At 50.7% G+C, this 23430-nt stretch overlaps 1 protein-coding gene across 1 annotated transcript; it reads left to right on the top strand.

Annotated features, from left to right (window-relative positions):
* The first annotated feature begins 8083 nt into the window (after positions 1-8083).
* Positions 8084-12716, top strand: KLK14 (kallikrein related peptidase 14). Its single transcript, XM_021681431.1, has 5 exons — positions 8084-8138; positions 8953-9124; positions 11438-11691; positions 11829-11965; positions 12564-12716. Exons 1-5 carry the CDS (start codon positions 8099-8101, stop codon positions 12714-12716), a joined length of 756 nt encoding a protein of 251 aa, XP_021537106.1. The 5' UTR covers positions 8084-8098.
* The last annotated feature ends 10714 nt before the right edge of the window (positions 12717-23430 follow it).

The following is a 23430-nucleotide window of genomic DNA, read 5'->3' on the forward strand; positions in this document are numbered from 1 at the left end:
GATATGCGGGCTACTTAAGAAGCACTCACCAAGGGCTGGAAATCCTGCTAAACTCTAGGGTGTGTTTTGTAAGCGTAAGAGCTCCCACATGAACCCCAGTACAAGAGAAGTCTGTCCTAAACAGACTGAACAGAAATAAAGATGTTTGCCAATTAGGCAGATGGCCATAGTAAACACAGGACAGTCTTTTGCTGAGGGAGAAAGCTATAGTAAGCATGGAGGGCAGAGCAGGGGTGTTGCTGACACAGAAGCCCTAGTCATCATGGAGGGGGACTTTTGCTGTGGACTTTGGCCTTGGTAAACTGCAGCCCCTACATAAACACAAGGGATCCTTAATTCTTGTTGAGTATGGCAGTGGATCTGTGAAAGGATCAAGGCTGATGATGCAGAAACCTCATCCCCAGAGTCGGAAGCTTTCTTCCCCTTAGGGATTTGAAACCCAGTCTCAGAAAGATGGGCTTTCCCATCTTCCCCCTGTGTGTTGGAGATTGGTGTCAGGTCTGAAGAGGTAGAAGCATTGGGTACAGAGATTCTGGAGGAAAGCAGATTTCTGGAGAGAAGCAGAGATTCTGGAGGTAATCAGGAACTCTGGAGGGAAGTGGATTTTTTGATAGAAGCAGAGATTCTGGAGAGAAGGAGGCTTTGAGATCATCTCACTCTTTCGGCCTGTTTATACAGAACCTCACCGCATGTCGGGTAGCAGACTAGTCTCGGGATTCAGCAGTGAACCTGCAAGACAAGGTCCTGGCCCCCATGAAGCTTCCGTTCAAATGAGAGAGATGTTATTTCATTCCACAAATGTTTACTGTGTACCTACTATGTGCCAGGACACAGCTCAGGTAAGGAAGGCAAAAACCCCTGCCCTGTCAGAGATGACACTCAAGTTATGGGAAACAGAACCCACAAGAAAGCAAGTAAATAAAACATGAGGGACATCTGATGGTGATAAATGCCACAGAGGGGGAAAAAAAAGACAATAAACAAGGAAGCAAACACATAAAGCAATTGTAGTTTGAAATAAGGCATAGAAAGGAAACCAACAAGGGTCTGAGATAGAAACTAAAGGGGGATGTCTGCTCCAGACAAGGTGATCATAGGCATAGTGAAGGGGTGTGCCAGGCAAAGGGAACAGCAAAGACAAAGACCCTAAATTGGGAAGGCAGCTACCATGCTGAGAAAATCAAAGAAGTCCAGGGGAGCTGAGGCACAGTGCACGATGGAGTGATGAGGTTGGAGGGATGGACATAAGCCAGACAGAATGCCTTGGAGGCATTTGGGTTTTATTCTATTTGCAGTGGGGAATCATAGATGGGTTTTAAGCAGTTTTTAACATGATACTGTTTTATATTTTAGGAACACGTTGGCTGCTGGACTTGAACTTGGCATGGGGTGAGGGAAGGTGGGAACAGGGGTCAAATGTGGAAGCAGTGAGACTAGTTAGGATGCTACTGCACCTGTCCAGGTGAGAAATAAATGTGGCTTGGTATGAGAGGAAAGAAGCGGTGGATTCTGGGGCGCCTGGGTGGCTCAGTCGTTAAGCGTCTGCCTTCGGCTCAAGTCATGATGCCAGGGTCCTGGGATCGAGTCCCGCATCGGGCTCCCTGCTCCTTGGGAGCCTGCTTCTCTCTTTCCCACCCCCCACCCCCACTTGTGTTCCCTCTCTCGCTGTCTCTCTCTATATATCAAAATAAATCAATAAAATCTTTAAAAAAAAAAAAAGTGGGTGGATTCCAGGACTCTTTTGGCGCTAAGGTTACAGGAATTGCCAAAGTGGGAGGTGGGAGTGAGGGAGGGATCAAGGACCACTCCCAGCTTTTGACCTGAGCAACAGGGAAAATGATGGTGTCATTTACTAACAAGGGGAAGACGAAGGGGGTGGTGGGGGTGGACCCATATTCTCCCACTTTTTAAACAGAAATAAGTGGGAGATAATAAAGTTGGAGGGAGGTGGGGCAGGAATGTTTGTTGCCTGTTGACCTGGCATCGGGGGTGCCCAGGTGTGCATCCAGAGGCTGCCTGGCACGTAGCAGATAGAGGTGCTGAATCAGAGACATCTGAGAGATTACCCAGAAAGTCTGGGTAATCAAAGAGACACGTGAGATCAGCAGCAGAGGGGCATCGAGTCAGACAGACTGAGGTTTGAATCCCAGCGACACCACTCGCTCACCATGCAATGTTGGGCAACTAACCTCATTTCTCTAGGTTTTCTCCATCTATAGAATGCAAGCGATTCTGTGTGCACCACGAAAGGCCAGTGGGGGGATTAAGAGAGATGTGGCACATGGAGGTGCTAGGAAAAGTGCCGACCAAGAGCTGGTCAGGGGCCCGACAAGGCAGAGGCGAGGGTCCGTGTGCTCATCCCACAACCACTCATTGCATGCTGGGTTGTCCCAGGAGCTGGGGATCCAGCTGAGGACTCCCTGCCCTCAGGGACGTACAAACAGATTTGCAGGCAGCGCGGCATGGCATTTAACAGCTGGATGACCCGGGGTCCAATCCTGGCTGTACCAGTGACTTTTGTCTGAAACCCCGTTTCCTCACCTGTAACATGGTGCTAGTGAGTATCTAAGCCTCATAAAGCTGCTGTGGGGGTTAAACGTGATGATGTTTATGAGGGCTTTGGCAGCCAGCCTGATGTTTATTGTAAGTGAAGACAGAGGCAGGCATTCCCTGACAACAAGGACCCAGGAGCATCGAAGAGAGAGGAACCCCTGGTTTTGCAGTCCCCCAGCCTCCACATGGTCTGAGACCTCCCCTGTCACCCATTCCCACGGTAGCCCCTTATCTCCATCCAGAAAGGCTCCACCTCTGAAGCCATGAAACCCGCATCCCACTCCCTGACCACAGCCTCCCATGCCTCCAGAGCTGTGAGTGGTTCTGCCATACCTGTTCTTCCACCTCAAAGGCACCCTGAGCCCCTCATTCAGCCTTCTGCCAAGCCCCTTCTGTCTGCACTTCCTACACCCCACAGTCCACCCCTTTCCCTCCCTAGAATCCTCAGCTCCCTTGCCTTAGCATCCCTCCCACCACCACCCAGCCCTACATGTGCGGGCTCTTCGTTGGAGAAAAACAAAACAAAATCGTCCAACTGCTCAAAGGATGCCCCTTTAAATTCCTGATCGCCAACTTCACCTGGGCACCTCCTCCGCTACCCTCACCTCCCCAACCCCACCCACCCAGGTGCCCCTTGAGGTGAGCTGGCATCGATGTTCCTGGAGGAAACAGAAGCCAACCCAAGCGCCCTCCCTCCTCTTCCTGCCACAGGACCCACACCCCACCCAAAACCTCACCCGCCCTTTCCTTCTTCCTTCCTGGAACAATGGAGGAGGCGTCTTTCCTCCTGACTGGAGCTAATCCCACCACTCTGGTGGTTGCACCATCCGCCCCTTTGTTCTTGGGCATCTCGCTCCCTGCGGTTGTTAAGAGCTCTCCGCCTGGGTTCAAATCATGGAATCATGGTGCCACCACTCAGCGCTGTGTAAACTTGGGCGGGCGACTTCTCTTCCTCCTCTGTACATTGAAGATAATAAGAGCGTCTTTCTCACGAAACCATGGGAAGGGTTTGGTGAGTTAATTTATGAAAAATGCACTAGAACAGTGCTGGACACCCAAATCCGCGTGTAAATGGAATTGACCCTCAAATCGCCTCGGAAGACAATAGAAGATTCTGGTCGTGGAGTGGAGATTCCTATAGTCCTGGAGTTGGTACATTTCCTCTTGCGCTGACCGGCTGGGTGACCTTGGACCAGCCACTTCCCCTCAGCCTCAGTTTCTCAGTCTGTAAAACGGGGACAAGATAGTACCTATCCCATAGGGTCCACACTTTCCATGACTCAGTCTGCTCCAGCCATGCTGGCCTCCTCACTGGTCCCCAGAAATACCTCAGGGCTTTGGCACTGTTGCTCCTTCTGTCTGGCATAGTCTGCCCCCAGAGATCCTCGACTACCTTTAGGTCTTTGCCTGAAGGTCACCTCGGTTGGGCCTTCCCTGACCCTACTCCATTCCCTACTTTCTTACTATTTTTCACAGCACGGATAAATTGTAATATTACGTGTTGTACTTATTTAACTTTCTCTTGATTGCTCCTGATTCCAGAATGTAAGCTTCAGCAGGGCAGGGATTTCTGTCTGTTTTGTTCATGGCTATATCCTCAATGCTTGGAACTGTGACTCAAGCATAGCGGGTGTTCTGTGTTGTTGAATGGAAGGAGGGAGAGTGGAGGAAAGCAGGAGGGAGAGAGGGAGGGAGGGAGCACAGAGCCGGGTTGTGGGGCTCGTCTCAGGACCCTGAGATCATGACCTGAGCTGAAATCAAGAGCTGGCTGCTTAACTGACTGAGCCACCTCAATTTTTTTATTTTTAAAGATTTTATTTTGAGGGCGCCTGGGTGGCTCAGTCGTTAAGCCTCTGCCTTCGACTCAGGTCATGATCCCAGGTCCTGGGATCCAGCCCCGCACTGGGCTCCCTGCTCCTCGGGAAGCCCGCTTCTCCCTCTCCCACTCCCCCTGCTTGTGTCCCCTCTCCTACGGTCTCTCACTCTGTCAAATAAATAAATAAAGTCTTTTTTTTAAAAAAAGATTTTATTTTTAAGTAATCTCCACACCCAACATGGGGCTCGAACTTACTACCCCAAGATCTAGAGTCGCTTGCTCCACCGACTAAGCCAGATAGCTGTGATCCTGCAAATCAATTTATCTTTAAAGTTTTGAACATTAAAGCATAAAATAAAAGAACACAGCACCGCGCCTGGCTGTGCCAAGCCCTCAGTAAATGGGAGCTGCTTTTGTCCTTCCCTGTCTCCTCACCAGCCTTTGTTGGTCACAACCTCTCGCCCCTGCCACATCTAAGGGCTGTCTTCACCCACCACCTCCTCCCCTGCCCCCGGTCCCACCAGCCACGAAAACCTTCCAATCTCCCCTCTGTCCTTTTTCCCAGTGGCCGCCCAGCTGTGTCCCACCCTCGTATCTCTTCCTTCCTAAAAATTTATCTCAACTTCCTCACCACCACCCTTTCCTGGCCTTCTCTCTAGCTCTCCGTTTGCTCCTCCTCAGCCCCCTGCCCCCTAAATCGGGGTCTTCCTTAGGGTCCTGGGCAGATGTCCTTGGTCGTCTCGATAGATATAGTCTCCCCGCGCGGGCCGCAGGTGCCCCACCTCTGTCTAACCATGCAGCTGTCCTAAGCTCCGAACCTAGGTCTCCACTGAGGACCCTAAGGGCTCTACTCTCCCCTGCTCAGAATCACCCTTGGGCTTCTGCTTCTCCCGGCCACTTTTCCCTCCTGCCCCCTGAGTTCTGTCACCATCCTCCTGCCTGAAGGTGTCTACTCAAGCCCCTCACCTCTTCCCACCGCCGCCCGACCCTACACTCCCTCCATCCCCCTGGCGAACTCCTACTCATCCACCGCAGGCCCCAGCTTAGACAGCCCGCCCTTCGGGAGCCCTTCCCCACTCCTGGGGTTCCATCAGGCCCTTCCACATTCCTTGTCAGAGGGCACATCACCCCGGACCGAGTTTCCTATTGCCCCATTGACCTTTCCCACCAGACCATGAGCTCCTTGAAAGCAAGGACTCTGGCCATCTGTTCATTCATTCATTCACTTATTCATTCAATATCTTTTGCACACCCATGTCAGGGCAAACAAAACTGCTAAGGTGGTGGGTGGAGTGGTGAGCAGGTGGCCCAGGTTTTAGATTCTGGCGGGAAGGCGCTGGGTAACCTGGTGGGAGCTTGCAGGGGTTGGGGGCTGGGCTGGGGAGCAAAAAGGAGGTGCAAGGAGCATATTTGTGGTGCATGGCCAGCCTTTTGCTAGGGCTCCCTTGGGTTCACTGAAGCCTTCTGCATAAGCAGAGCCTTCTTTTTATTTTTTTTTTTTAAGATTTTACTTATTCATTTGAGAGAGAGAGAGTATGAGCAGGGGGAGGGGCTGGGGGGGAGGGAGAAGCAGACTCCACGCTGAGCATAGAGCCCGACCCGGGCCTTGATCCCAGGACCCCAGGATCATGACCTGAGCCGAAGGCAGATACCCAGCTGACTGAGCCACGCAGGTGCCCCTCAGAGCCTTCTTCTTAGGTGGAGGGAGACCTCATGCTTACCAGAGTCTTCCAGCTCAGGGTCCCCATGAGTCCATCAAATCAAGGTTTATGCTCAGATGGAGGGGGTAGGTTTGCCTTTACCAGGAAATTCTGTTTTGTTGCTGTTTATTTTGAAATAAATTATGAAAAAAAAAAGGAAATACTTATGGACTCTAAGAAGTTGCTCAAATGGGCTCCTTCTCTCAGCTTCCCCTGGTGGTGATGCTGTCATAGATAAATAACCGCAGGACGTATCTGCCCCAGGAAATCCCTGAGGGCCATTAGCTAGACTACAGGTCTAGTTCCGTGTCTCTGTGCATCTGTTTGCCTGTGTGTGTGTATGCACGATCTGTGTCACCACAAGGGCCCCCAGACGCAGGGCAGCCCCTTCCCAGTGCCCCCGTGCCCCAGGGTGGGGGCACGGGGGGACGGGGAGGTCTTTCCTTCTGGTCAGCATCCCGCCCTTCTGGTTTGCCAGGGCCAGAGCTGAGGCCTTCAGCCCCTCAGAGCCCGGTCACAGGAAACAGCAGTGCACACAGGGAGGTGGGCATGTGGATTCAAATGCGCAGAATGAGTCCCCAGGGACAGAGACAGGGCTAAGCAGCAGCCCAGGCAGAGAGGGAGGAAAGTGGTTTGGGAGCCAGCTTGGGTGGAGGGTGGGGGCGGTGCTGGGGTGTTGGGAGAGGGAGAGTGCCCAGGCTGCCTCCTGAGTCACCATGCCCTGCTCAGGCCCAGGGACAAATTGCAGTCATTAGGGAATTTAAGAGGCTGGGGAGGTGCTGAGGGCCCGGGCCCTGCCCCAAGTTAGGAGGGGTCTCTCGAACCCAGGGCCCCTCCTTGGCCGCCTGGAGCCCCTCCCCACCTCACTGCTGTCTCTCTCCCTCTCTCTGGGTCTCCGTCTCTGTCTCTGTCCCCCACTCTGCCCCTGCCCCTCTGCAGAGCCCGAGTTGGGGCACCCCAGTTCTGCACTGACCCTCTTCCTCCCTGCTGGGACCCCTGGTCCCCAAACTCCCAGGACTGTGAGAACCACAAAGTGAGAAAGCCTAGAGGACAAGACTGTCCCCGGTGCCTCCTGCCCCTGCTGTCTCCTGCCAGTTCCCAGCCCCTCCCCCTGCCGCCCTCTTCCTGGCGGCTGTCACCTTCCACGTCTGCCTCCCGGTCTCCTCTGTCTGTGTCCCCGTCACCTCTGTACCTGTCGCTCTCTGTCTCCCCCTCCTCTGCCTTGTCCCGCATCTTCCTCCTCCTCCTCTCCAGTGTATCAGCACTTCGTGGGCGCCATCCCTGCTCCCCTACCCCCAACCTCTTCCCTCTGTTCTGCCCCGCCTCGGCTTCCCCACCTTGCCCTCTCCATGAATCTCTGTCTCTGGGCCTCCCCTGTTCCCTTGTCTTTCCCCCCATCTGCCTCCTCTGTCCCCGTGTCCACATTCATCTTCCTTCCCTTCCCCATCTTTCCCTAGTCTCTCTCCCTCTGACTCTTGTCTCTCCAGCCTGTTTTTCTCTGACCCTGTCTCTTGCTCTCCATCTACATATGTGACTTCTTTTTCATTTCCCAGCCTTCTCTGTGTCTCTGCTCCCCACCCCCCACCCCTCCCAGCACCTTCCCCTGAGGCCCCCCACACTGTGCACCCTGCCCTGGGGTGCCCCCTCCCTGGGTTCCTCCCAGATTAAACACCTTCACTGGGCGGGTTCTCATTAATGTGGTGGCTGCTTCTCTGGCCAGAGAGGGGAGGGAGGAGATAGGACCAGGGAGCCCTGGAATGAGAACTGGGCTATAAAAAAAATGTCAGGAGAAGGGCGGGGGGCAGGGCCAGTTGCCCAGACCAAGGATAAAAGGCCTCCATGGAGTGACAGGGAGGCAAGACACCACCCCCACCTCCTCTACATGCAGAGGCACATCCATGTTTCTAAGGGTCTTGGTCTCTGTTTAAGGCCCTCTCTGTCTCTGTCCCTCAAACTCTGGGTCTCTTGCAGAGAGACCTCTCTCTCACTTTCTCTCTGCATTTGCCAGAACCCAACCCCAGCCCCCAGAATGTTCCTCCTGCTAACAGCACTTCAGATCGTGGCTCTAGGTAAGACAGCAGTGGGGTCCGGGGTATGGACAGTCCCCTGGAGATGCTGAGAAGAGATGGGGAGGGTTCCCAGGGACCCAGTGGGCTCATGGGTGACCTGGTGAGAAGGCATGGGTGTGGTTTTGGGGGTCGTGGCTGAGGAGCCCTTAGGAGGGGGCCTATGGAGATATCAGGAGATATCAGGGTACAGGAGTTAAAGGAGATGGGGAAAAATAAATGAGGAATTGTGGAGAAGTGTCCAGGCTTGTCTGGGTTTTATTTAAAAGGAGGGCTGCAGAACTAACGGAAAGACAGCATGTTGTTGGTGGTGAAGGGGGGTGGGGTGTGATGTAGGGAGGTAGGCTCATGGGGAGGGGCATGGATTGGCAGATGGAGTGGGTGTGGGGCGAGACGGTGGGTCCTGGGGGGCCATAAGAGTGGGAAGGTTGGAAAAAGGACAGGGAGCTCCTTGAATGTGTTGGAGAAGGATTAATGAGGGAATTGTGGTATGTTGTGAGAAGTGATGATAGAAACTATTCGTGGGAGGGTAAAGTCAAGGGTAGTAGATATGTCAGTGCCCTGGATGAGGTGGCCATGGGATCAAGTAATATACTATGGAGGTGATGGAGGGATTGTCAGAAAACTCCCTGATTGTGTTGGGGCAATAATGGGGGCAACATTGGGCATATCTCATACTGCGTGGGGCAGATAGAGGTGGGTGGTTTAGGGGGTAGGTAAAGAAAGGGGATCTGTGGATGCCAGACATCCTAGAGAGTTGAGGGGTGGAGAACATTTGTTCATCTGCTTTCCCCACCCCACCCCTGCCTGTTCCTAGCCATGGCACAGAGCCAAGGGGATGAGAACAAGATAATTGGTGGTTATACATGCATCCAGAACTCCCAGCCATGGCAGGCAGCCCTACTGGCAGGTCCCTTTCGTCGTTTCCTCTGTGGAGGGGCCCTGCTCTCAGGCCAGTGGGCCATCACTGCTGCTCACTGTGCACGACCGTGAGTACCCCCCTCCCCTATTCTTGTGCCAAGTGGATTCCAGAGTCTAGAGCCCCAGAGCTCAGCTAAGAACCTGGAGCATTGTGTTGAACCTGATGTAGTAGCTGGGTCCTGGTTTGGGGTCTAGATAAGAGCCTAGAATTACCAACACAGCTCAGAATATGGAATCCAGCCATAAATCTTGAGCTCAGTTTAGATTCTTTTTTTTTTTTAAGATTTTATTTATTTATTTGAGAGAGAGAGAGAATGAGAGACAGAGAGCATGAGAGGGAGGAGGGTCAGAGGGAGAAGCAGACTCCCCGCCGAGCAGGGAGCCTGATGCGGGACTCGATCCCAGGACTCCAGGATCATGACCTGAGCCTAAGGCAGTCGCTTAACCAACTGAGCCACCCAGGCGCCCCGATTCTTTTTTTTTTTTTTAAGATTTTATTTATTAGGGTGCCTGGGTGGCTCAGTCGTTAGGCATCTGCCTTCTGCTCAGGTCATGATCCCAGGGTCCTGGGATCGAGCTCCACATCGGGCTCCCTGCTCGGCCAGGAGCCTGCTTCTCCCTCTCACGCTCCCCCTGCTTGTGTTCCCTCTCTAGCTGTCTCTCTCCCCGTGTCAAATAAATGAATAAAATCTTAAAAAAAAAAGAAAATTTTATTTATTTATTTATTTAGAGAGAGATTGAGCATGAGTAGGGGGAGGGGCAGGGGGAAAGACAGAATCTCCAGCAGACTCCAAGCTGAGAGCAGAGCCCAATGTGGGGCTGGACTTCACGATCCCACAACCCCAGCCAAAATCAAGAGTCTGACGCTCAACCAAATGAGCCACCCAAGTGTCCCTCAGTTTAGATTCTGAAAGCAGATTGGCAATTTAGAACCCATATGCCAGCTTAGAGCCCCACACAAAACCTAGAACCTAACATAATCTGGAGATCTATCTGGAGGCCAAGCTCTACATAGAGACTAAGATTAAGAGCCCATTCCAGATTGGTGGTTCAGTTTAGGGTACAGTCTACATTCAGAAACTCAGGACCCCTCTCAAAACTTAGAATCCAGACCTGCAGTCCAACCATAAATCCAGAACCCTGCTTACAGCTAGAACATATAGCTCAGAGTGTAGGATAGACAGAACCAGAACCTATTCTAGATGCAATGTTCAATTCAGAGTCTGGTCTACAGCTCCTTTTTTAGCAGCCTGGAACCCAAACTTCAACCCAGTGCTAAATCCCAGAATGCAGACCATAATCTGAAGTCCCATACAGAACTCAGAACCCCTCCAAGAGTCTAGACCTAAACCTAGAACCCAGATCCTAGACAAGAGCCCACCCAGTGCCTATAAACCAGATCTAATGCCATAAACTAAAGTTTGATGTAGAACCTAGAGCCCAGAACTCAGCCCAGAGTCTAGAATGCAAAGCTCAGAATGCAAGCCAACATCTAGAAACTTGGATCCAAGCCATAACCTGGAGCTCCATCTAGAAACCAGAGCTCAATCTGAGGTCAAGGGCTCAGACCAGAGTCTAGAAGCAAGAGTCCAGACCATAACTGTAATTCAATATGAAACTGAGCCTAGCCACGAATTAAGAACTCAGACTGATGTTTAGGACCCTAAGCTCAAACACAGAGCCCAAACCATTGTCTAAAACCCAGGTCATAAACCAGAACTTAAGCAAGAACCCAGAACACAACCTAGAAACTGAAGCTCGTATCCATGTCCAGAATCTATTGCTCAATATAGAATTGAGACTACCCTAAGACTAAAAGCTCAAATCAACATCTAGAACCCAGACTCAAACCATAACACAGCACTCAAAATAGAACCCACAGCCTATCCTAACACCAGAATCTCACACTCATATCTAGAAAGTATGCCATGATCCAGGCTCAATCTAGAGAGCCCAGATCCTAGCTTAGACTCAAAAGTTCAAGATATCTAGAACCCAGGGGCCAGGCTGGAACCAGGATGGAGCCTCCCTGGAGCCTACTCCAAGATATCAATCCTTATTTAGAGCCTACAGCCATAGCCCAGAGTCTCACTTGGAACTCAGAGCCTAGAACCCAGCACTGAGCCAAGAACTCCCAGCTATCACCTTACACTCAAGCCAGAAACCATAGTATAGCTCAAGAGAGGAAGGGGTGGATGGTGGGATTGGCCCAAAAGAGAATGCCCAGGCCATGGGAAAGAGCACAGGAGTCCATTGAATGCTCCATAAGCAGTTCAGACTTGTGGAATATTCATCACCAGGTAAGGGAATGGGGCCAGAGGGTGGAGATGGGTCTCCAGGTCAGATCCTGAGCAGTGCTACTTTTGGGGATTATGGGCCAGGATCCTTCATGTAGCCCTGGGCAAGCACAACCTGAGGAATTGGGAGGCCACCCAGCAGGTGCTGCGTGTGGTTCGCCAGGTGCCACACCCCCAGTACAACTCCCGGACCCACAATAATGACTTGATGCTGCTGCAGCTGAAGCGGCCTGTTCGGCTGGGGAGGGCGGTGAGGCCCATCACCATAGCCAGTTCCTGTGCCAGCCCAGGGACTCCCTGCCATGTGTCAGGCTGGGGCACCACATCTAGCCCCATTGGTGAGTACTCTTGCATCCTGGGAAGGAAGGGTTGGAGGGCCTGGTCTCCTGGGTCTGAGGGAGGAGGAGGTGGGTCCCCAGACTCCTGGTCCTGTTGGAAGGTAAACCCCCACTTGTAACCCTTCTGTGCCCTCCAGTCAGGTACCCCAACTCCCTGCAATGTGTGAACATCAACATCTCCTCAGATCAGGAGTGTCGGCAGGCTTATTCCCATGCTGTCACTCCTGGCATGGTCTGTGCAGGTGTTCCCCAAGGTGGGAAGGACTCCTGTCAGGTGAGGCCCGGGGGCAGAGCCGAAGGAGGGGGATTGTTTGGGGCTGGAACTTGGGTATCAAAGGATCTCAGGAGCATGAAAATCAGTGGAGGCCTCCCCAGAGACTGAGAGAGATTGCAATGGCTGGGCTGCCCCTAGGTGTCCACCCTTGGATAACAGACCTAATCCGTCTGTGCCAAAGCTTGCTCATCTGTCAGATGGGGGTAGCTCCTCTTAGGGCAGGTGGTGGAATGAGATGGTAGTCCATGGAAAGAGTGCAGAGCAGTGCTCTCGTTGCTGCTATTACATATGGGCACTGGGGAATCGGTGCTAAGGGACTCTAGAGACCTTTCCTGAGAGGTGACTCGAGAGACGGGGAGATAAAGAGGCATACACAGTTTTCTAGAGCAGCGCAGTGAGACCCAAGAGGCAGAGACAGCAGGAACCAGTGAAGAGGGAAGGCAGTGACCCCAACTCTTTGGGCTGATATCTCCAGAGCCCTGCGGGGTGGGGGGTGGTCTCAGCCCACCTCCTTCTTCATCTTTGCCTCTGGGTTTTCCACACCCGTGGCTCTGACCATCTGTCCATGGGTGTTTCCATCTCGGCCTCTTCCCTTCAGGGTGACTCAGGGGGACCCCTGGTGTGCAAAGGACAGCTCCAAGGTCTTGTGTCCTGGGGGATGGAACGTTGTGCCCTGCCCAGCTATCCTGGAGTCTACACCAACCTGTGCAAGTACCAAACCTGGATCCAGAAAACCATACGGAGCAAATGATTGCTGGTGTAACTGAGTATCAGCTGCCCACCTGCTTCCCCAGACCTTGCTCTCTCCACTCAAGACCCAGGGGTCCCAGCCCCCAGCCCCCTCTTCCCTCATACCCAGGGGTCCCAGCCCCCAGCCCCCTCCTAGCCCCCAGCCCCCTCCTCCCTCAGACCCAGGAGTCCAAATCCCCAGCCCCTCCTCCCTCAGACCCTGGAGTCCAGGACCCCAGCCCCCTCCTCCCTCAGACCCAGGAGTCCAAACCCCCAGCCCCTCCTCCCTCAGACCCAGGAGTCCAGGCCCCCAGCCCCCTCCTCCCGCAGACCCAGGAGTCCTGGCCCCCAGCCTCTTGATCCAGACTCCTGGCCCAGAACTCTCCTTTCCCAGAGATGTTCCTTCAGGATTTCTCTCCACACCCCCACAACATCATTATTCAAGGCCCCTTAGGTACAGGAACAGGACCATGAAAGCACAAAACTGGCACCATACCCCAAAGAAGACATTTTCAAAACTCTTAGTGTCTCTAAAAAACAGATATATAGGGGCTCCTGGGTGGCTCAGTCGCTGGGCTCCTGCCTTTGGCTCAGGTCATGATCTCAGGGTCCTGGGATCGAGCCCCGCATTGGGCTCCCTGCTCAGCGGAGAGTCTGCTTCTCCCTCTCTCTGCCTCTCCCCCTGCTTGTGCTCTCTCTCACTCTCTGTCAAATAAATAAATAAAATCTTTAAAAATAAATAAATAAATAAAATAAAAGTAAAAACCAGATTAATAACAATAAAAACCAGAGAATCCTAAATTCCATTCGTCAGTTCATTTAATTCATCCTACGGATATGCCTACCGTGGCTTAATTGTGCCCAGCCAGGAACCTTGTTCTTGACAAGTGGCTGAATGGGGTGCATGTTGCTCCCTGGGGGCACTCCCCAGCCACATTGTCTGGTGTGACAGAAGAAAACACCCAGCCTTGCAGCCTGACCCTGAGCAAGACTGCCCTCCCTGAGCCTCGGCTCAACTCCGGTTCCTGTGAGCAGGGACTGCTGAGGTCCAGGGCAGGGAAGGCAAAGACTCACCTTGTTTCTTGGAAAAGCCTATGCAAATAAAAAGGTCTCTTTTTCCTAATCAGATCTCAGGTGAGGAGAGTTGAGTCAATCACCCTCTGGAATTCAAGTCCTGGCCGAGACCTGCTCTCATTTTATTTCTTTATTCCATCTGTCATCCCTGGCTCCAGTCCCCTCCCTCCCCACAGGCACCAACACAAATGGCCTTGAATACCGTGCATCCTTGCAAAACATGCCTCCTTATAAGCTGTTGCTTCTAATTTACATGAAGCCATTGTGTTACGAATCTCATTCTCTTTCTTACTTTCATTCATCAAAGACTATTTATTAAGCTCCTACTGTGCACCAGGCATTGTTCTAGGTGCTGGGAATTGAGCTGTGAAGAAGCCGGATGAATCTAAATGCTTCCCCTCACAGAGCTTGGGCTCCAGCAGGAGGTGACAGACAAGAAACAACAAACACAATTTAAGAGTAAAGTAGAGGGGCGCCTGGTTGGCTCAGTTGGTGAAGCATGCTGCTCTTCATCTGGAGGTTGTAGGCTCAAGCCCCATATTGGGTGTAGAGATTACTTAAAAATAAAACCTTTAAAAAATAAAATAAAAGTAAAGAAGAGAGTGCCAGAACCAGCTCAATACCAGCTCAATACCAGCCCAAAAGAGCCAATTGGTGAATTTTTAGGAATTGTGAGAGCCGGGAGGTAAACACAAGCATTATTAAAAATTAAATTACATAGGGCGCCTGGGTGGCTCAGATGGTTAAGCGTCTGCCTTCAGCTCAGGTCATGATCCCAGCGTCCTGGGATCGAGCCCTGCATCGGGCTCCCTGCTCAGCGGGAAGCCTGCTTCTCCCTCTCCCTCTGCTTCTCTCCCTGCTCATGCTCTCTCTCTCTCTCTGTATCTCTGTGTCTCAAATGAATAAATAAAATATTAAAAAAAATTTAATTACATAAACTTACAATTAAATAATGAATATTAAAAAGAAGGTCAATAGTGTGCCTGGGTGGCTCAGTTGGTTAAGCGACCGCCTTCGGCTCAGGTCATGATCCTGGAGTCCCGGGATCGAGTCCCGCATCGGGCTCCCTGCTCAAGGAGTCTGCTTCTCTCTCTGACCCTTCCCCCTCTCATGCTCTATCTCATTCTCTCTCTCAAATAAATAAAAAATCTTTAAAACAAATTAAAAAATAAAAAGGTCAATAAATACTCAACATTCATCAATTCCTAATTATTTTCACTAATAGTTATGTTTTGAATTTATGTTTGTCTGTTGTATTACGTTTATAACTGTGAGCTCTTCACATCTCTTTCCAACTCTGTGCCCAGTGACATTGCACGTAGGTTGATATCAGCCCAAGCAGGAGTATTACACCATAGAAATTGGCAAAAGCTTTTTTGGTTAAATCCTTTCCAGCGCAGCACATGACAGGTCTGCCTAGGAATGACCCGATGATCCTAGCGTCTGTCTCTTCATGGTTCTGCGCTGGGATACTGCAGAGCTCAGCTAGAGTAGAAGGCAGTGTGGTCTCACCAGGGTTCATTTGCTCTCTTGTGGGGGGGCAGCGCAGGATCCGAGAATTCTCACTCGGTGGGTCTGGGGCCCACGTGGTTACGGCAGCTCCAAAGATTGTTGGGACAAGAAGGCTGCACCTTCTGTCCAGGTGATGCAGACACACCTTGGCTCTCATATGTAACAGCCATACAAGTTCTGTGGAGGAAAGGGGACAAGAGCAGCTGTGTATTGGGTAGATTCGGGCCCCCAGTAAGGTGAAAATACAGCCCATGCTGTGATTCTTAGCCTGCATCCTATAAAGCTAAATAAAAGTAGTTGTTTTTTTTTTAAGATTTTATTTTATTTTATTTTTTAAGATTTTATTTATTTGAGAGAGAGTGAGTGAGAGAGAGCACAGGCAGAGGTAGAAGCGGACTCTCTGCCGAGCAGGGAGCCTGATGCGGGGATCGATCCCAGGACCCCGGGATCATGACCTAAGCCGAAGGCACACACTTAACTGACTGAGCCACCCAGGTGCCCAAGATTTTATTTTTATTTATTTTTATTTTTTTATTTTTTTAAAGATTTTATTTATTTATTTGACAGAGAGAGACACAGCGAGAGAGGGAACACAAGCAGGGGGAGTGGGAGAGGGAGAAGCAGGCTTCCTGCTGAGCAGGGAACCTGATGCGGGGCTCGATCCCAGGACCCCGAGATCATGACCTGAGCCGAAGGCAGATGCTTAACGCCTGAGCCACCCAGGCACCCCAGCATTATATCACAATTTAATTGACAGCTTCTTTCTCTATCTCAGAGGTATGCAAAATAATAGTGCAAATACAATCACTAGCATCTTAAGTTGGATGATATAAGGTACATGGAAGGTGGGTGTTGGTGAGGAGTCAGGTTGAGGTATTTTTTGTAAGTTGGCTCTGCGCCCAACATGGGGCTCGAACTCACAACCCTGAGATCAGAGTCACATGCTCTACCGACTAAGCCAGCCAGGTGTCCCAAAGTTGAGGTATAAAATACGGGATCTTATTCCACCAAACACTGTCTCCATGTTCTGTTTGCTCATTTAGTTTATTGCTTCTCACTGCTACAGAGTGTTCTCCATCTGTGCTGTCCAATATGGTTGCTGTCCAATATGGTAGCCATTAGCCACACGTGGTCCTTTAATTTTTAAATTAAAATTAGCTAAATTTAACACATGTTAAGATTCCATTCCTTAGCTGCTCTCGCCACATTCCCAGTGCTCAATAACTGTACGTGGCTAGTGGCTGCCATTTTGGACAGTGCAGATAAATAGAATATTTTCACCATCACACAAAGTTCTATTGGCGAACACTACTCTAGTCTATACCCTTGCTTCTCAAAGTGTGGTCTAGGGAACAGCAGCATTGGAATTACCTGGAGCTTAGTAGAGGTCAGAGTCTTGGGCCCCACCCCTGGCCAAATGAACCAGAATCTGCATTTTAATAGGATCCTCAGGGGACACAATACATATTAAAGTTGGAGAAGCACCACCTCACCCTATATATCCACCACGACCCCGTTTAAGGATCCAGTTCTTTAATGATGGACGCCTAGGTTCCCTCCACTACCCAAGCCATAGTGCAATGACTATTTGGGGGCATGCGCCTTATGTGCCTATAGAAGACTTCTCTGGAATATTCACAGGAGTGAGACCATTGGACCAAAAGTCCTACTCTTAATCAATTGCACCAAGAACTGGCAGGTTTTTGTCTAGATAAGAGGGATTCCTATCTCCCCACACCCTCAGCAATGCTTGCAGTTCATTCTGCAAATGCAAGTCACATCTGCATGTGACGAACGTGAATTTTCATTGAACTTTATTGAATATTCATCTTTATTCAATATTTTTTTAATGCTCATCCAGCAAATAGTCACTGAATTTTATTATATGCTGGGTACTGTTCTAGAACAAAACAGATAAGCACCTCTGGCCCCAGGGAACTCACTTTGAAAGGAGAGGCAGACAGGAAATACATAAATGAATAAGTAAAACATGAAGTATTACAGATGGGAGTGCCTTGGACAAAAGTCAAGCAGAGTAAGTGGGATAGAGAATGTCAGAGGAGGGATTTTAACTAGGTGGTTGTGCAATGAAGGGTTAACTCGGCAGGCCTGGGTTGTCCAAAACCTGTACAGAAAGAAAGGTTTGGCCCTTGCTTGTTCTTCTGCCTGATAACAGTGTCTTGGTTGGCCTGGGGGCCTTGGTCATGCCAGATAGTCTCTCCTAATAAAAATGACATGGTAGAGGCCTTGGGGCGTGTTGTATCTGTTTGGCCTCTGCAGGTGTTAGAGACTAAGGTCAGCCGTGCAAGCAGACAGCCATGTGCCTGATCCCCATTGAGAACCCTGGACACCAAGGCTCAGGGGAGCTTCCCTGTTGGCAGTACTCTGCATGTGTTATCACACATAGCTGCTGGGAGAAGGAAGCACAACTCCATGGAGACACGTCATCCCGAATCTTGCGGCTGGTCTCTCCCGGACTCTGCCCTATGCGCCATTTTCCTCTGCTTATTTGATGCTATATTTGTACGTGTGATAAACCAAAACTACGAGTATAGCAGCTTCTCTGGGTTCTGTGAGTCCTTCTAGTGATCCGTTGCACCTGTCCTGGGAATTCCCAACTAGAGCGGTCAAGAAAATCTTCAGAGAGAGGAGGACAAGAAGGGAAGAAACCATGCAGACATCTGGCTTGGACGAGGCTCTGAGAGTGTGCCTGGCATGAGAAGGGTGGGCAAGAGGAGATAATCAATGATGTCTAGAGGCTTGTAGGCCACCATCAGGAAATGGGACATTCACTCTGAGTGATGTGGGAGGCACTGCATGGTTTTGAGAAGAGGACTGACCTGCCCTGACTCACATTCTCTTAAAAGGTCACTCTGGCTGCTGTGTCAAAAATAGGGTGTAGGTGGACAGGCCAGAAACAGGGAGGCCAGATAGGAAATTTGCAATAATCCAGGTGGGAGATGACGGTGGCTGGGAGGGCCCAGATGGCAAAGATGGAGGGTGTTGAGAAATGGTCAGATTTGGGATCTATTTTGAAGGCAGAGCTGACAGGGTTGAGTAAAAAGATGGTTGTGTCGCGTGAGAGAAGGAATGGAAAAGATCAAGAGGAGCCTGCTCGGTTTTGGACATGCAGATATGAAGTAGGCAGTTATATGTCAGGTTGAGTGTTCAGGAGCAAGGTCTGGCTGGAGACTTAAATCTGGGAGTCATCAGCATGTAGATGGTATTTAAAAACACCAGGCCTGATGAGATCACCAAGGGAGTGAGCGTAGACAGAGGAGAGGAGAGGACCAAGTGCCGAGCCCTGCGGTGCTCCGCCATGTAGAGACAGGACAGGAGAAAGCAGCACCAGACGCGAGTGAGGAAAAGCCACTGAGCTATGAGGAAGACCAGGAGGGTGAAGTGTCCCAGAAGCCGAGGAAAAATCTCTTTGAAGGAACAGGGAGTGATCCACTTGTTAAACGCTGCTGATAACCCAAGTAAGATGGGTTCAGCAACACGGAAGTTATTGGTGCCCTCGACAGGGATCTGGCTGGTGGCGTAGTGGGGGAGAAAGCCTGCACAGAGTGGGCTCAAGGGAGAACAGGAGGACAGGACTTGCAGACAGTGAGTGTTGCCGACTTTTTAGAGAAGAACTGTAGTCGTGGGGAACAAGAAATGGGGCCAAAAAAAAAAAAAAATCCTGAAGGAGAGCCTGAAGGTTGAGAGGTTTTGTTTTTTTGTTTTTGCTTTAATTCTTTTAATGGAACATGGGAGCAATTGCAGCATGTTCATATGTTGTTGTTGTTGTTTTTTAAGGATATAATTTATTTGACAGAGAGACACAGCAAGAGAGGGAACACAAGCAGGGGGAGTGGGAGAGGGAGAAGCAGGCTTCCCGCGGAGCAGGGAGCCCGATGTGGGGCTCGATCCCAGGACCCTGGGATCATGACCTGAGCCGAAGGCAGAGACTTAACGACGGAGCCACCCAGGCGCCCCAGCATGTTCGTATGTTAATGGGACTGCTCACTGGGGAAGAAAAAAATGGATGCAGACAAGGGAGCGCAGAAGTGTTGGCTGGAACAGTGTCCCCAGGGAGGTGAGAGGGGGGTAGCAGGCACAAGTGGAGTGGTCTGTCTTAGACGGAGACCCAGACTGTTCATCTATAGAAATAGGAGAGGAGGCAGAGGATGTGGGCACAGATACAGGTGGGTGGCAAGACTGACCTTTCTAGTTTTTGCTATTCTGATGGGTAAAAAATTGGTTTACTGTTGCTGCACAGGCAAGATGATGACTGGGGTGACATCCTTCCCAACATGGACCCAGCTCTAGAGAATTTATGGATCTCCACTCCGTGGGCATCTTTCTCTCCAAGAGCATGAGTCCGGTTTCTCCCCAGGCTTCTCAATCTTTCCATCTCCATGTCTTCGTGCCTCTCTCTCCCTCTGCAATCCCTCTGCCCTCTCCCACCCACCCTGTCTTTCTATCTCTGTGTATTTATCCCTTTGTATCTTTCTCTGTCTCCCCCTCCCTTCACGTTTGCATTGGGGCCTCTCCTCTGAGCCTGGGTGTGGGGCCAACTTTCTCATCCCAGCCAGCACTTCCAACCAGAACTTCCAGTCCTTGCTTGACAAAGAACCCCATTTTGAAGCCAAGCTAGGGTGGGGCCTCTGGAAACCTCAGGCTACCTCCATCTCCAGATTTACTTTTTTAACAAGCACATTTGTGGTCCTTGGTCTGTGTCAGGCTCTCGTGTAAGCACCTTCAAATATTAACTCATTTAACCCTCCTAAATGAGACATGGAGATCCTATGCTATTGATAGTGATGTTTTACAAATGGGGACACTCAGGCACAGAGTGGCCATGTCACTTGAATTCATGTCACTTGAACAGTCTAGCTCCAGAGTCTCAGTTCTGAAGCACTAGGGACACTGCCTCTTTTTCTAGTCCTTTCTCCAGCTCTGCCCTCCGTTGGGGGAAACACCCTGATCTATGAGACAGTACACCTGGATTTGGTCTAGTGTGTGGTTTTGGCAGCTCTCTGCCCTCCATGGGCTCCAGTTGCCTGACTGATCAGGTGAGGGGGTGGAATGCACCCAACTCTCGGTGGGCCCATGACCTCACTTCAACGTGAGTCAGGCAACCTAAGTCCAGGCCAGTCATAAACCCTAACGTCAGCATTGACCTGGTACTCATCCCAAAGCAAACACCAAAGCCAGCCACCCCCTCTCCAGGTTCCAGCCCTTCCCAAGCAAGAAAGGCTTTTCTGGAATTGTGGACCCAGGCCACAAGAGGTCATAGGTACTCTGACTTCCCACACAAGCTTGTCAGTCACCTCACTTAACCCGCCTCCTCCCTCCTCCTGCATCTTCCCTCCACCCAACCTGAACCCAACACTACTCAGGAAGAGTGAATTCATTGCCTACTCTGGGGCCAGCCATGTGAGGTGGGGGGAATTTCATGGTGAGGAGAGACAATGCTCTGTCACCTTGAGAGGAGTTCACAGCTATAAACCAGCCCATTCCCACCAAAACCCTACCCCAACATAGACACTCAACCTCACATCTAGTCCTCATTATTACCATCAACCCCCAACACCAGCTCAGCTATATTTCAACACTTCCCTTCCAAATCCTCATTCTTGGCTCCATCTCCAACCCCAACCTAATAGGACTCCATCAACATTCTTATCCTCAGATCCTTCCCATCTAGAAATCAATCCTATCCTCAAAACCAACTCCTCACCCCATCCTCACCCTGTGTCTATTCTCCTCCCCAAGCTCACTTGCATTCCAAATGCTATCATCAGAACTATCCTAAACCTGTCTACAAACTTTTGCTCCTAATGTAGGGAGAAAATGTGAAAGACTTTGACATGGACCCAACAGATGCCTCTGATAGAAAATTAAATGGGCTATCTGATTTTATGTGGTCTCTGCTTCTATTATTGTCTTTGAGCTATTTTACATCTCCATAAATCATAGACAGCTGATAGCAATGCAAATCATTCTTGTCCATAACTGTGCAAATGAGTTTTGGCAGGTGGAAATACAATCAATTTCCCTACCCCCACTCATGTACTGTAAACCAGTTTTGTATCTATTTATAAATTCATTTCAGCATTCCTTATTGCCTCTATATGTGCAGTTCTTTGTAATATCTTACTAGCTCCATCATTTATTAATAAATCAAAATAAGATCTTTGACATATATTTATCTTTTTTTTTTAAAGATTTTATTTATTTCTTTGACAGAGAGAGACACAGCAAGAGCAGGAACACAAGCAGGGGGAGTGGGAGAGGGAGAAGCAGGCTTCCCGCTGATCAGGGAGCCCGACATGGGGCTGGATCTCAGGACCCTGGGATCATGACCTGAGCCGAAGGCAGACACTTAATGACTGAGCCACCCAGGCGCCCCGACATATATTTATCATATATCTCCTATATATATATATATATATAGGAGAGTCATGGTTAGATCCTTTTTTAAAAACTTATCTTTAAAAAAAAAAAAGCTTACCTTCTGACACTAGATTTGATCCCTATATCCAAACTTAAACTCCTCCAATATGGACTACACCAATTTTGATGTGAACTCTCACTCTGCCCATCTTAATCCCTATCCTTATTATGATAACACCACTGCTCTCTCCAAACTTCATCTGTTCCCCATCCCTGGCTTCCTTCCAAATTCTGACCCCACCTCTGCCCTCCTTAATCCTTAATCCTGTCCCCTCCACCCCCTAAGGATTAAGTCATGGCCCCACCCAGTCACAGTTCCAGGAGGCACCTACTCATTCCCAAAACACCACCTCTTCCTCCTTCCTCTTCCCCATCATCCTGGCCCCCAGAGCTTTCCGATTCCTGTTTCTCCCTGTCCACCTACATGCATCCCCATGGACTCCCTCACCCCAACTAGCCCTGTTCCTAAAAGACCATTTACCCAAAATATTGCTTTCCCCGGGGCCCCATCCAAGTCCAAGTACAGTTGACTTTCTATCCACCTATCTGAAGATTCCCTTCTTGCACCTGATGCCTGTGGGGGTGGGGTAGGGGAAGGGGAATGGTGGGAGTAAATTTAGGCATCCCTGTGTTTTTCAGAAGGTCTGGAGATGGAGTTGGTGTTGGAGATGGAGTTGGTGTTGGAGATGAAGCTGGGAACTGGAATTTGGATGTGTTGGGTTTGATGTTTGGATAAACTTGAGATAAGGCTGTTGATGGGATTGGGTTTGGGGACTAGGCTGACCACAAGGAGTATGGTTAAAATGAGGGAGATAGGAATAAGGTGGAATATCGCCATCTGGGAGCTGTTGGATATAAGGACACGCACAGGGGTTGGAGAGATTAGAAAGTGGGATGAAAAATGGGCTGATGTTAGAGAGAGTCATGGGAATTTCGGGTGGGTTTGAGGAAGGAAAATAGCTTTCCCCTTTCCTCTAGGTAGATTCTGCTGCCCCAAAGTTCACAGCGGGTTCAACTGGGGCCTGGGCGGGGTCAGGTCTGGGTTCCAGCTTGTCCTGGAAGCTCCGCCCCAAGAGGAAGGGCCAAGCCCAGGTTGGGGTGGGGGGGCGCTGGCAGCAGCCTGCTGAGCCATTGGGGGTGGAGGGGGGGAGGCCAGTAACAGGGAAATGCTGAGGGCACTGGGGGAGGGAATTCAGAGGTTAAAAGCCATGGGTCCGGGCTGAAGTTGGAGGCAGCTGGCGGCGAAGCTCTGCACCCGGGCCTCTCACCCTGGTAGGGGGCGGGAGCGTCAGAGGGGAGGAGTGGGAGAGGAAGGAGAAGTGAGGACGGAAAGGAAAAGAGGGAGAACAGCTGAGTCAGGGAGATGGAGAGGGAAGCCAGAGGTTCAGTTATAGAGATAGAAATCTGCAGAGCTGGAGAGGGTAGCGAGGGGGCGGAGAGCAGCGGGAGAGGATACTGAGGCACCCGCTGAGAGTGCACGGGTGCACGCGGGCGCACGCTCTCTGGAGTGCTCGGGTGGACGCGGGCGCACGCTACCCCAGCCCCTCCTACCTCCTTACGGGGTCTCCCCACCGAGGATGAAAATTCGGGAGGGGGTGCAGATTCCAGGGTCAAGGTCCTTAGTGAAGGAGATTCAAGATTGGGAAGTGCAGGAGCAGTGGTGGGGAGCGGGGGCGGCCAGAGATGGGGGTTCAACCAGCCCTTAACAA

Source organism: Neomonachus schauinslandi, chromosome 16 (assembly GCF_002201575.2).
Source record: "Neomonachus schauinslandi chromosome 16, ASM220157v2, whole genome shotgun sequence".
NCBI lineage: Eukaryota > Metazoa > Chordata > Mammalia > Carnivora > Phocidae > Neomonachus > Neomonachus schauinslandi.

Coding starts and splice junctions, on each gene's coding strand:
- KLK14 (XM_021681431.1), top strand. CDS start 8,099: ATGTTCCTCCTGCTAACAGCACTTCAGATCGTGGCTCTAG. Junction 9,125..11,437: donor GCTGCTCACTGTGCACGACC/GTGAGTACCCCC, acceptor ATTATGGGCCAG/GATCCTTCATGTAGCCCTGG. Junction 11,692..11,828: donor CACCACATCTAGCCCCATTG/GTGAGTACTCTT, acceptor TGTGCCCTCCAG/TCAGGTACCCCAACTCCCTG.